The 13099-nt window shown below is 48.0% G+C and overlaps 1 protein-coding gene across 6 annotated transcripts in view; it reads left to right on the forward strand.

The window, feature by feature from the left end:
- The window catches only part of TENM4 (teneurin transmembrane protein 4), a 498342-nt gene that overhangs the window by 399124 nt on the left and 86119 nt on the right, over window positions 1–13099 (forward strand). For all 6 annotated transcript variants that reach the window (XM_006759877.2, XM_015561430.1, XM_015561431.1 and 3 more), the window contains one exon: window positions 8323–8554. In XM_006759877.2, coding sequence (XP_006759940.1) covers window positions 8323–8554 — 232 coding nt within the window. The remainder of the gene's footprint in view (window positions 1–8322; window positions 8555–13099) is intronic.

Below are 13099 nucleotides of genomic sequence, written 5' to 3' on the forward strand. Positions count from 1 at the left end.
GTAGTATTTACTTGAATTGAAATAGGCTATGACAGTATCACAAAGCCAAACAGAATGAGAATGATGACTTGTATGTCATTTCGCAGTTTGCAAAACAATTGTGCATCCAACAACATCACCAGGAGGCATGCGGTATTATTATCCCCTTCCTATTCCCAGGGCTTAGGGAACAGCGCATTTTGCCCAGGTCTCACACAGCCTTCAGGGGGCAGACACTGCCGCAGTCTGAGGCCTGGCCACATTAGAGCTTTTTCATGTGCTCAGACTTCAGAAACCCAACTGTGGTCCTTTGAGCTATGTGAGAGTTCCCAGTTTCTCTTCTTTCCCAATTTGCTAGGCTTAAAGCAGTTCTTTCCAAATTAAACTTGAATTTCAGGCTTCATTAAGAATGCAGTTGCTGTGTTTTTAAACTCTAAGAGAAAAAAAAAAGTTACACAATGTGACTGAGTTGGGTTTAGCTGTATTGGTTTGTTTTTGTTTATGATTGTCGTCTAGTTTTAAAAACAAGAAACAGATCCTAAATGGGACTCAGTGGCTCTCAGCTTCCTGATTCTCTGTCAGGGCCACCCAGTCAGTCTTGAATGCCCCCAGAATTTACCCCGGGCACAGGTGGGGAGAGGGAGCAGCAGGGCAGGCAGGCACCGAGGTCCTGGCTCACCACAGTGAACCCCTCTGTGTGCCCCACTTGATGAAGAAGGTGTGCCCATTCCTATTGCACCCCTTTATCAAGACCTTTAATCTTCTCATCTGTTACACACAGACCTTCCGATAGGGATGCTCCTCTCATGCCCATTACAGAGACGGTGAAACTGTGCCCAAACATGCTGTCTATAAAATAAGGGTACTAATGCCTGCCTTGCAGGGTTGCTCTGAGGATTAAGGTGATGTATTTAAAGGGCCTGAGAGGTAAGATAAAGGTGATTAAAAGTGGAGGATCTGTACCCAGGTTGGATTCCTGGCTCCCTCACTGGTTGCATGACCTTGAGTGAGTTACTCAACTTCATCACCTGCAAATGTCGCTTCTCTTTCTCCTGTTCCTTGCCACCCATAATCACAAGAGCATGATGTTTATTACTAAATAAATATTAATATGTAAATAGTCATTCTTAAACATTGAAATTATGCTCTCTTTAAAATTTCATAATCTACTTTTTCCACTTATGCTCACACTGTTTTTCTCCATATAATGTATTTTAACCTCCTTTATCTCTGAATTAAAATTTATATTTCAAACTGTTATATACTCATTACTAAAGGGAGAAAAACAAATGTACAAAAAGGAAAATAATAGCCATCCTGTAGAGGATACCCCTCGGTGCCAAGCACTCTGCTGGACACCGTGCATATGATCACCAGTCCTCACCCCCCTCTGCCAAGGCAGACGTTTACAGGTAGGGAAACTGAGGCTCGGCGAGCTGAAGTGCTTTGCCCGTAGTCATGCAGTGAGAGAGCTAGGATGCGAACGGAGCTGGCCTTTAAAAAGAAGCCAGAATAAAAGATCCACTGGAATTTAGCCAGACCCCTTTATGATAAAGAATCTTTCATAAGCTTCAAGGTGTGGCATTCTCTTTAGGCGGTGTTGGTCCCATGAAAAATAATCAGATTGCAATACAGATCATTGATAGATGCATCCTGGGAGGAAAAATTTCAGGGAGACAGAACAAAGCTCTCTGTCCTCCCTGCTGCCCATCTCCCGTTGCTGGAGAGTTCACATAAAACCATAGAATTTGTTCACCCTTCAGACTATCTCTAAACCACGTTTCTTGTGATAAGAGACGAGAGAAATTGACCTTTAAAAATCCTGTGTTCTAAGGGACAGATAAAGATTTTGCAAGCTTTCTCAAAGAAGGCACAGAATTTATTATAGCAAATGACAAAAACCTCTCCCAGATGTGTACAGAAGAGGCTCATTCCACCCAGAACCCCCAGGGCCTCCTGGTGCTGCTCGCAGCCTGCAATAAACCAACTCTAAGGCCAGACTGCAGACAGGAGCGGGCGGGGTTGGCTGATGTGCTGCTGAGCTGGGGAGAAGCTCAACCTGCAGAGAGAACGATGGACTTGTTATACACTGTCCACAGGACTATTGATTTAGGGAACCATGCAGACAACTATAGTGCAAAGAATGTACAGCCCACAAATTTTCCCGACCTGTGCCCGGCTCTATTCTCCTTTTGGCTCATTCTTGTCCATCCTTCTAGATAGTCTCTGTTGAAGCATTCTCTCATCCCTGATATAGTCCAGCCCCCGCCTGAGTTGGGCTCCCACCTTTGGACTTTCAGAGCCCACCCCTTACCCCTTCTTTCCTGGTACTCTGTTGTCTCCATCTGACCCACCAAACTGAATCCTTTGGAGGCAGGACTGTCTTAGTCTTGTCTGTCCAGTGCTAACACAGAGCCTGCCAGCCACATGATAGGCCTGGAGAGGGACAAGTTCTTCCAGGGTGGATGGCTTCATTACATCGCATGGCCCTCCATGGGCCCTGCCAGACTGACCGATTTGGGATCCTCACATAATCATGTATTTTTTTCACTCACTCAACAAGTACAAAGCTCTGTGTGCAAGGCACTATGCTATGCATTTGGGATACAGAAATAAGCAGGTCAGTTCCTATCCTCCATGGAGCGGGGTGAGGACAGAGAAGTAGACATAGACTGTGAACGAGCACCTAACAGCTGGATTTGGAGAAAGATAAGGGACCAAATTCCCAACTCTGCCACTTTCCTAGCAGTGTAGCGATGAGCGAATCACTTAACCTGTCTCCAGTGTCCTCATTTGTAAAGGTGAGAAGGTTAGCTGACCACCTTCCGTAGAATTCCCATGCACACCTCTCACTGTCTGTGAAAGTCACAGCCACAGCCCCCAGAGGAGATGGGCCTGTGGCACATAAAGGCCAGAAGGTGGCTGTCAGGCAGGCTAGCCCCGGAGGCTGTCCTGTTGACCTCCATGTTACAGATGAGGACACGACATCAGAGAGGGAGGTGAACCACCCAAGATTCCACTGGCAGTGATTAAGATCCCAAAATGAATAGAAAGCCACATCCAGTCAGCACTGCAAGTGGTGGCAGAGGACTTCACAGAGCCCTGGGCCCCTGCGCCTGTCTGCAGAGGGGCTCCAGGAGCAGCCACAGGCATGTGAAGGACACCAACATTTCTCATATCAAATTACTCACTGCTCTTTACCACCGAGGTTCCTTGCAGCAACCCGGAGAGGTGGGCAGAGCTTATTATCCCATTAATACATTACATCTCAGACATATGAAGGGCCATGCCCAAGGTCTCAGAGCTAAAGAGGGGCAGGCCCACGGAAGGACTGGGTCATCAAGCTTCTAGCCTGGGTTTTCTCTCTCCCACATATTCCTGCCCCTAGTTCTCAAGGTCATTTGACACCACCAGCAGGGTAGACACTGAGGAGAGATGCAAGAGGAAATGGCATGGCCTTCATCCTCAAGTTGATAGCACATATGGAAATATTGGCAAAGACCAAGGCACCACGCAGCATTTCAGCAAATGGGAGGGGTCTCCAAGTTCAAGAGTCACAAGTACATGAACTACTTTGAAATGTTCATTTAGTGCCCAGAGACCTGTATTTCTCTCTTTCTCTCTCCTTCTCTCCTCACACCTTTCCTTTTAATATCCTGCCTTTTTCTAGCCACTTCTTCCCCACTCCCACCAGAGCCCATGGCTGGATGTGGCACTGCCCCCCTCCCAGCTTCGGGGGCCTGAACAGCCTCTGGCACTTCCTTCTGTTCCTTTTCACAGTCACCAGCAAGGACAGGGAGGGGCCTTCAGATCTCTGAGGAAAGAGCAGGTTTCTGGGGGCAGAATGTTCTTTTCCAAAAGTCAGGGTTTAGAGTTTAGGAGGATTTTATTGAAAACTTGAAGGAAATAGAGGAATGTCCTCTCTCTTTTCCTGTTGGTGGTTAGTTTTTGTTTTATATTTTTCTGCTGTGATAATGAGGGTCTCACGTGGGAATAGCAAGAACATGAAACATGGACGTTTTATAAGTCAACCAACTTGTGTGTCATTTACAATTAAGAAATGTTCCCAGGTGGGCCCAAGCTGGAGAATCTCAAAAACCATGTATTTCTAGTTTACCCCAAAACTTATTTTTCTATCCCCAAAGCATACTTTTTCCTCTCAACATGACTCTTCTAAAATTGTCGTCTGTGCCTAAGAAAATGAAACTGTGGAAGATCCTCTATGGCTGTAGAGCAACCATATGCCCTGGTTCAGGCTGCCATATGCTACATTTGAAAATATCAAAAGAGGTTTGCCTAAAAGCGAGTCTTGTAAACTGAGCTTTTGGTAAGAATTTTATGGGCCTTCCTCATTTTAAAATATGTACATATCTCATTTAAGTAGGATTGTCTCGATTAGCAGAGGTTTAGCCCACATTTACTACCTAGTGAATATTTGCTGAATGGCCCTGACCGGTTTGGCTTAGTGGATAGAGCATCAGCCTGCAGACTCAAGGGTCCCAGGTTCGATTCTGATCAAGGGCATGTACCTGGGTTGCGCGCACATCCCTAGTAGAGGTGTGCAGGAAGCAGCTGATCGATGTTTCTCTCTCATCAATGTTTTTAACTCTCTATCCTTATCCCTTCCTCTCTGTAAAAAAATCAATAAAATATATATAAAAAAATACATACTTGCTGAATGAAGGATCAAGGAGTGTCAGTATAGGAAGGTATAGGCAGACAGAACTCTTGCCCTGGCATTAATCACTAAGCTGCGATTGAACAAGTCCCCTGTTCCAGGATCTCTCATAAGAGCACCATTTGTGTGCTGTCTCCATTTCGGAGAACCCCAATTTTCAAGTCCCCTGGGTTCTCTACTGTCCTAATTTACAGGTGTGTTGCTTCGGCCATGTTTATCTAATTCAGTTCTCCAAGGCCAGACCGCATCCAGAAGGGCTGCCTGGAATGTATGCATAGAGAAGAGGCCACCTCAGGGCCAAAGGGCAGGCCTGGTGTCAGGATGCCTGTTCACGAGAAGCACCTGGCCAGGGGCTAATAGTAATGTTATTATCAAGCACTTATGTGCTGGCCATCATGCTGATCTCACCTAATCCAGCATCTCCACCAACTGGGTCTGATTGATCATTTTCCAGAGGGGCAAACGGAAGCTCCAGATCCTTCCTGGGGCTTTCATTTCTGGCAGGGTGGCCAACTAGACCATCACAAAGGCCCTCTGACCACAAGAAACAACCATTTGTTTTTAAAACTCACTGCTGAAATTTTTTTTGGAAAAAAGGAAAAAAAGGGATGTGGGGGGGCCCATATGCCAGAAGCAAGGAGGCAGGTGAAAGCCAGAGCAGTAGACACTGGGAGTCTGAAATGAGTCCAACAGCCCCGTCTCCAGGAGCTCATGGTCTGGGAGGGAGACAGAGAAAGTCAGTCACAGTGTCAGGGAGGCCAGGGCTATGATAGAGGTCGCCCAGTGGCTGGAAGTGCACAGAGCAGTGGTATTTCAGCAAGACTCAGAAACCCATGCTTTCCACTTAAGAAATAGTTCCTAAAAATCTCTTCAAGACTCAGAAACCTCTCCTACCCCACAAAGATCTGAGTTCAGATTTCTGAGTCAGCTTCTTCACTGACTGACTATGGAACCTCAACCCAGTGACTTCACCGTGAGCCCTGGTTCCTTCCCTCCACAATGAGGGTGATGAGGGCGACAGTGGCTACTTCCTGGAGCTGGGGAGACTCCGGGACACTTCTCTTGAAAGCATTCCTTTTGTAAAGCATTTAGCACAGCGCCTGTAGTTCAGTAAGTAGCAGCTGTGGTTATCTTCATCATCACCATCATCAGGCTGATATTGAAAGTATTAATGACAATAATAATAATTCCTGGCTAAGCTTCTTCCAGGCGCCACGGAGCAGTGTGTTTGTAAGGAGGTAGAAGACTGGTTTCCAGGGACTGCTTCGGTGGTAAACAAGAGCAGGCGAGAGCTAATAAAATTTCAAATTAGCCATGACTTTTCACGGCCCTTCAACTGTGCTAGCCGATTTAATGGTCAGCGTCCCCACTCGCAGGGATTGAATAATGGAGCATTTCTGCCGAGTTATGGATGCGGCAGCTGAATCTGTCATGCTAGCGTCAATAGCAGAATGCAAATCACCCTCAGCACGGGCTGCGATTACGTGTTTAAGCGATGTCTGACAGGGCAGCGCAAGGGAGTGTGGCCGTGCCGCTGACTGCAGGAGAAACAGGTGCTTTGCTAGGGAGTTAGTCGGTGTATCTGGGACCTGGGACAGGAGCCGCAGGTTAGGATGCAGGTCAGTGCTGGGTGACAGGAGGCCTGTCTACATCTCAGGATGAATCTGACAGGTAGCAGACAGAAGGCATATGGCCCTTCATTTTAGTGAGGCTGTTCCAGGTTCAGGGTCAGGAAGGCGAACTACCCCTTATTCAGTACTTACTGGGTGCCAGGTACTCTGCTGGATCTGGGGGCGTAACAAATTCTTACACCCACTCCTATAATCCCCTCATAAGAGATGTGAGAAACTGAACCCAGAGGGTACTCTGGTGGGCAGCCTCTATATAGCAAACTCACAGAGACAGAAGTGAGGGAAGCATGTCCATGACGAGACTGGGGCTCAGAGTAAGTACAGAAACTCAATCTGGAACTTGAACTTCCGTCTCGGAGCCTCATTCATCCCCCACCATGTAACACTGTATATTAACTAGAATGAAGATAATGGTGTTCTGGCTTTCATAGATTGTCATTTAGTTTCATTTCCTAATTCACTGGTTAATTTATTCATTTATCATTCATTTCTTTATTAAACAGTCATGTTTTAAACACCTGCACTAAGTGTTGAGGACGCAGCAGAGATAACCAGAGCAGGGCCAGGCCCCATGGCATGGGGAAGTTTGCCCAAAGCCACAGCTAATAAGCAGGAGAGGCAGAGTGTGACCCATGTCCTCCCCGCCAGGAACAGGGGTCCTTAAACTGTTCTCTGCCAACAACACACAGGCTATAACCCTGGGTTTCTTTGCCCCTCACTTTGGGCAGCATCCTCTAATCTCTGGATTTGTTGTCCATGGTAAGTTAGCCTGTGGCGTGCCTGTAAAAATCCTTTGGGATAATGTGAGCAAAAACCTGTGGCCTGGTGGAATTTCTTTCTTTGAACTTTGGGAAGCTGGAAGTTGTAATATAATTTGAAATCCATCCATGTGGTAAAGAGAATTCCCTGCTAATGGCCACTGGGCCAGAGACTAGAAAACTTTCAGTAAACTCAGAAAGCCCCTCCCACAGAAGGTGGAGCCAGGTGTGCACATGCCTACCTCCAAGCCAGGAGAGTGGCTGAGAGTTACAATGCCTTTGAGGCACTGCCTCTTCCCCTCCCTCAAAAGCCAGTCAGTCACCAGGACTTAATGTTTTTACCTCTGAAATGTCTCTCAAAGCCACCCACTTCTCTCAGTCCCTACTGCTAGTACTCTAGTCTCAGCGGTTGTTTTTCCCTGTGCCACCTCAGCTACCACCCCCTCCTATATTCCCCAGCTCCTACCCCCTGCTTAACACATTGCGTACCGCATAGAAATCTCTAAGACATACGCCAGGGACCGCACGTTTTTTGGGCAAACTGCACGTTATTTAAATCATCATAATGCACTTTAGGTGTTGTTTTTCAATAATTATAACATTTTTATTTACAAAAACAAACAATTAAAGTTCCTAGTACTTTTTTAACGTATGGTACTGTGTAAAACATTTTCCTCTATGAAGAGGGACCAAACAAAATATACATAAGTATCTAGATTCGCTCCTTTTTCCATGGACATGAAAAACGAGAACACTCGTGAGCAGTCCTTAACAGGTGGCGCGTGAAACACGAGAAAACTCCCGAGCGGTACGAAATGTGTTAAGACCTTTCAGTAGCTCCCATTGTCCCTGGGATAAAATGCAAATTCTGTAACCTGTCCCCCCACCCCCAGGCCCCACAGTGTGCTTCTGCCAACCTCTGCAGTCACACCTTTTTTTAATCCCCTGTCCCCACCTTCGGAGCCCAACTTTTGAATTTAGTAACTTCACTGTTCAATGTGTTCTCTTACCTCTTATCTTTTTTGAGGCGGGGGGGGGGGGATTAGCATATGTCCACTGTCCACTTACTTGGCTGTCTCTCCTGTGAGACTAGTGGGTTGGGACCAGATCTGAAGTACCTGGATCTCCTTGGTGCCCAGCAAAGGTGTTGATTTATACCAGGCATTTAATAAAGTTTTTTAGTGAGTGGGAAATAGAGAAGTGAATGATGGTATTGTGGACAAACATGGCTGATGGAACATAGTGGCATAAACCTCATGCTCTGTCACCCCTACAGATGGTCTGGTCGACTGCATGGACCCCGACTGCTGCCTCCAGCCCTTCTGTCATGTCAACCCACTCTGCCTGGGCTCCCCTGACCCACTGGACATCATCCACCCTGCATGGAGCCCCCAGCTTCCACCCCCTGTGTCCCAGCAGAACCTGCACTCCTTCTATGACCGCATCAAGTTCCTCGTGGGCAGGGACAGCACACACATCATCCCCGGGGAGAACCCCTTCGATGGAGGGTGAGTCCATTGGGCCCTGGTTCCAGCCATGGCTCTCTGAGGGAGAGCTGATCACCTCCAGGGAAACATTTGTGGGGGTGGGGGTGGGAGGAGGCCAGGAGGGGTGGGCATCAAAGGCTATCAATGGAATGTCAGGGGAGGGTGGCGGAGTAGTGGCCTCAGATGGCTGCATTTTGAAGGTACACTCTCCAAAGCATTTGGCATTTTTGATGAGCAAAGTTTTGTTGTTCCTGCTGGGTGATGGGTGGGGAGAATGAGAAATCAGTGGTCCAAGGGGAATCTAGGATCAATACCCACTCTGCAGGCAGCCATCCCTGAGTCTGCAGTCCCAGACGAGCTGAAAGGCTCTAACACTGCTCACCTTCAGAACTGCTGTCCAGAGGCTTGTCAGGCTGTGGTGGGTCCACCTGCTAGGGTCCCAGGCCATGTGCCAGTGCATTCTTTCACAGGTTTTAGTTGTGTCAGCCATTGGGCAGTTTCTTCCAGGGATCTCCTCTCTGCAGGCCCTGTGCTAGAATCAGAGAGATGAATAAAATACAGCCCTGTTCATTGGCCACTCCAAGTGCACTTACTAGGGGCATAAAAAAGAGACGGTTCCAGTGTGAGAAGCCAGAAATATGCCACCAGGCAACTCTGAGATCATAAAGGAGGTGCTCCTGGGTAGGGGGAAGGCCATTACTTAAGAACTTAAAGATGGGATCTAGCTGGGGGGGGGGGGGTGACCAGGGAGAGGGAACATGCAAAGACCCAGGAGCATGAAAGGGCACAAGAGCCAGCAAAAGATTGCTCTCTATTCTTCACCCACAGAGCAGGGTCTGTGAACTAGGAAAAGGTATCCAAAAAGGAGGGATTTATAGTAATTTCTTTTGAATGTCTTCCAATGCAATAATGCCTCATAGATGCAGAGGTTTCTCTAAAGTCTGCTCAGTTCAACTGAGCACTCACAGACTGTGTACCTTCTACGTTCATGATTTCTGTGCCAAGAGTTCCTGCCCTGAGGGGATAATGCGGTGGCGATGAAGGGTGGGAATGGTGAAGGACAGCCTCAAGTTTTGATTAAAAGGGGAAATCAGGAGGGCTTAGTCATGGGTTGGGTCTGAGGGATGCTAGAGCCAGGAGTCTCTTACTCAGATGCCTAAGTCGATGGCGGTACCCTCACCAGGGACCTGAGAGCTGAGCAGGTTTGGGAGTGAGGTGATGACCTCCACCTGAGCACCCTAAGGGCAAGGAAGGGACACACTTCCGTAGGGTACATAAGAGGACATGTCTATAGTTCATAAGCAAGTCTACAGCTCATGCACTGGTTAGGTAAGGCTGCAGATCTTGATTTGAGAGCCACCAAGAAACATGCAAGAGTTGACCACAAGCACACCAAAGTTTGCTCAAGGAGAATGAGTGAGGGGAGAAGAGCCAGGACCTTAGAAGGAATCAGGGGAGCCACCCCCGTAAGTGGTATTATCACCCCCAGAGTGTAACTGGGACTCCAAGAAGAAGGCCTCGCTGCTGGGCCATGATGGAGCTGGCTTTGCACCAGGGCCTAGCAGACTCCAGGGCCCAGGATTTCCCCAGCCCTGCCCTTTCTCACAAGAACAATGACAAGACCAGAAAGAGAAGTGAGGAAGTGCTCTGAGCCCAGACAGAGGGGCATGACGCAAGTGTGTAAAAGCTTTCAAAGGAACTTTTTAAGAGATGAAAGCACTTCATAGTCCAAATCCTTCAACCTACCCTTGAGAGGTTCGGTGACCTTCCCAAATTCACAAGCTGGTCAAGCGGCAGAGTCAGGGGCAGGACTAGAGCGAGGAAACCCCTCTTCCTTTATCTTGGCCAGAAACACTGCCTTTGTCTCTGGGTCAGAAGCTTTTGGCTCTCTCACCCAGCTGTGTGGTTTTGTATGTATGCTGTGGACCTTCCCATGGTGTGAGTCCTTTCAGTCAACTGGAGATGTAAATATTATTCCAGCCAAGGGGAATACTACTTACTCAGCCTTTCTTTACTGGACCCGTTATGGAATCTGTTTAGGGCTGGTTGGTTTCCAGTGACTGTTCTGCTTGTGGGATGCCCTCACCATGTCAACCTGGCCAGTGCCAGCAGGGACCATGCACCCCTGTGTGTCCTCTGGTCACTGGCCATGCCTGCTGCTTGTGTGCGGAGAATCAGTGGGACCTGCACAGGGACCTCAGTAGTGTGGCTCCAGCAGGTCTCACTTGCCTTAAGGAGCCTGTCTAATGTGGAATGTGGGAAACCTGCACTGAGAGAAACTGACCTCTCAGTGGGAGGGCAGTATAGGCCTCAGAGTCAGGCCAACTTGTGCCTCAGAGCCTGGCTCTGCCTCTCTGGGTGCCCAGCTCTGGGCAAAGGGCTTCATATACCGAATATGCTCAGGACAAATATGCATAGATATTGCCTTGAACAATGAAGAAATGGAAGGAAGGAGAGAGGGAGGGATAAGGGGAGGGATGGTAGGAAGGAGGATGGATGGATACATTATCTGGTTTATTTAATTTTATGCTGTGGTTCCAGAGTCCGGAGAGGTTAAATCATCTACTGAAAATCACATTACAGATTAGTAGCATTATTTCTATATCTGTCACCTTCAGTTAAATTACAGATGGGTTCAAAGAAGAGACCATTCAACTCCTCAAACCTATAATACTGGACTCTAGTATGTGCTCTGCAAATGAATGGATAATGGAAGCTTCCAAATGTTACTGTAAAAATTCTTTTTACCTAACATTTTCCTGAGTCATTATATCCCTGCTCCTCACTGATCTAGATTCAAAGGAAACAGCTGCCCATCACTACCAAGTGTCCCCAAATAGATTTTCTTGGAAAACAAGCCCAGGAGACAGCAGATGCTTTTCTCCGTGGACGACCACTCCATATCCCATGGCCTCAATCTGGGCCAGAAATACAGTGCTTATTTGCATAGTTGGGATACAGTGAAATCAGTTATCAAGTTTGGATTATTACTTTCTTTCCTTGCAGGTGAAGGAATGTGGAGTGACAGAAGTGCCCAGAGTTTGAGTCCTGGCTTTACCTCCCACTAGCTCTGTGTGGCATCAGGGAAATGAGTTAACCTTTGTTCACTTGCCTCCAGTGATAAATTGGCAAGAACAGTGACTATTCATAAGAGCCATTGAAAGCATTACCCAAAATAAAGCACCTGGCACAGGGCGAGGTACACAGGTGATCAGTAAATGGTGGCTTTTGTGGCAGCAGTCTGGCCTAGTGAAAACAGTACAGGCTTTGAAATGAGGCAGAGCTGGATTTAAAGTCAGTTGCATCCACTCTCTGGCTATGTGACCTTGGAAAAATTCCTTAACTTCTCTGAGTTCTACTTTCCCCATCAGTCAGAGTCGGGTGGTAATGTCTATTTTGCAGGGTCGCCATGAGAATTAAATAGAAAAAAAAATGTACATAAAATCTCAATGTAGTGCTGGCCACCCACAGAATGCTTGCTAGTTATAAGATAACTAGAGGCCCAATGCATGAAGATTCGTGCAAGAATAGGCCTTCCTTTCCCTGGCTGCTGGCACCGGTTTCCCTCTGGCACCCAGGATCCAGGCTGCTTTGCCCCAGCCGCCACCAGGTATCTGAGACCGGGGCTGCTTTGCTCCGGCCACTGCTGCTACCCACATGGGGTGTGCTCCAAGCCACGCCACACCCACACCCCTGGTGTCTATGTGTCCACTGGGTGGGGGTGTGCTCTTCCACCCCTGGTGTCTGTGTGTCTGCTAGGGTGGAGGCGGCACACAGTCGCCTCCCACCCATCTGTGCATGCAGCTCCTCCTGAGCTGTCATGATGCAGCCTCCTCCAGCCCGGCGTGGCGCCCAGCTAATTTGCATATTACCTGTGTTTTTGTATATATAGAAGGTGGTGATGAGGAGGAAGGTGATGGTGTGATGTTGCAGAGAGCTTCCACCTCTACTTCCTTAATTGGAAGTGAAACTTGAAAGTAACCTGTGCTCCAGGAAAGTCCAGCAGCTACCCTGAGAGAAACCGGTTCCGACTGTCCAGTCCTTGTTTGGGGAAAGGGAAAAGCAGCAGCATGCCAGCCGGCTGTCAGGAGATCCTCATTAGGGAGGAATCCAGTGGCACTTTCCCAGGGAGTGGGATTTCTGAGGGACACACAGACTTGACTTGGTGCCTGTATATAACACTAACAAGGCCTGTGACTGACAGAAAACCCCATATCCTTCTGCACCTCATATGCTGTGCTACAATTTGTATAGTCTGAATGGGAGTCCGTTTAACAGGCTCCAAGAAGCAGTCTGTCAACCAGAAACCCAGCAGCATGAATGAGCCCAGCAAGGCAAGGCAGGCCCAGAAGTACAGCTCCTTCACTCTGCAGACTCGCAGCTGTGTGTCTGACTCAGGGAGGGGGCTCCCTATGCTTCTGCGCAGCATCCCTGCTGGTGTCAGAGATACAGGAGCAGGGGTGGTCCTCAGAGGAAAGATGCGAGTAGCTCCCCAGGATGTGAGGGCCCCAGCCATGCAGAATGGGCTCTGGGCTGAGCTGCACCCTGTAGAGCAGTGGTTCTCAA

The sequence above is a fragment of the Myotis davidii genome, unplaced genomic scaffold, assembly GCF_000327345.1.
Source record: "Myotis davidii unplaced genomic scaffold, ASM32734v1 scaffold916, whole genome shotgun sequence".
NCBI lineage: Eukaryota > Metazoa > Chordata > Mammalia > Chiroptera > Vespertilionidae > Myotis > Myotis davidii.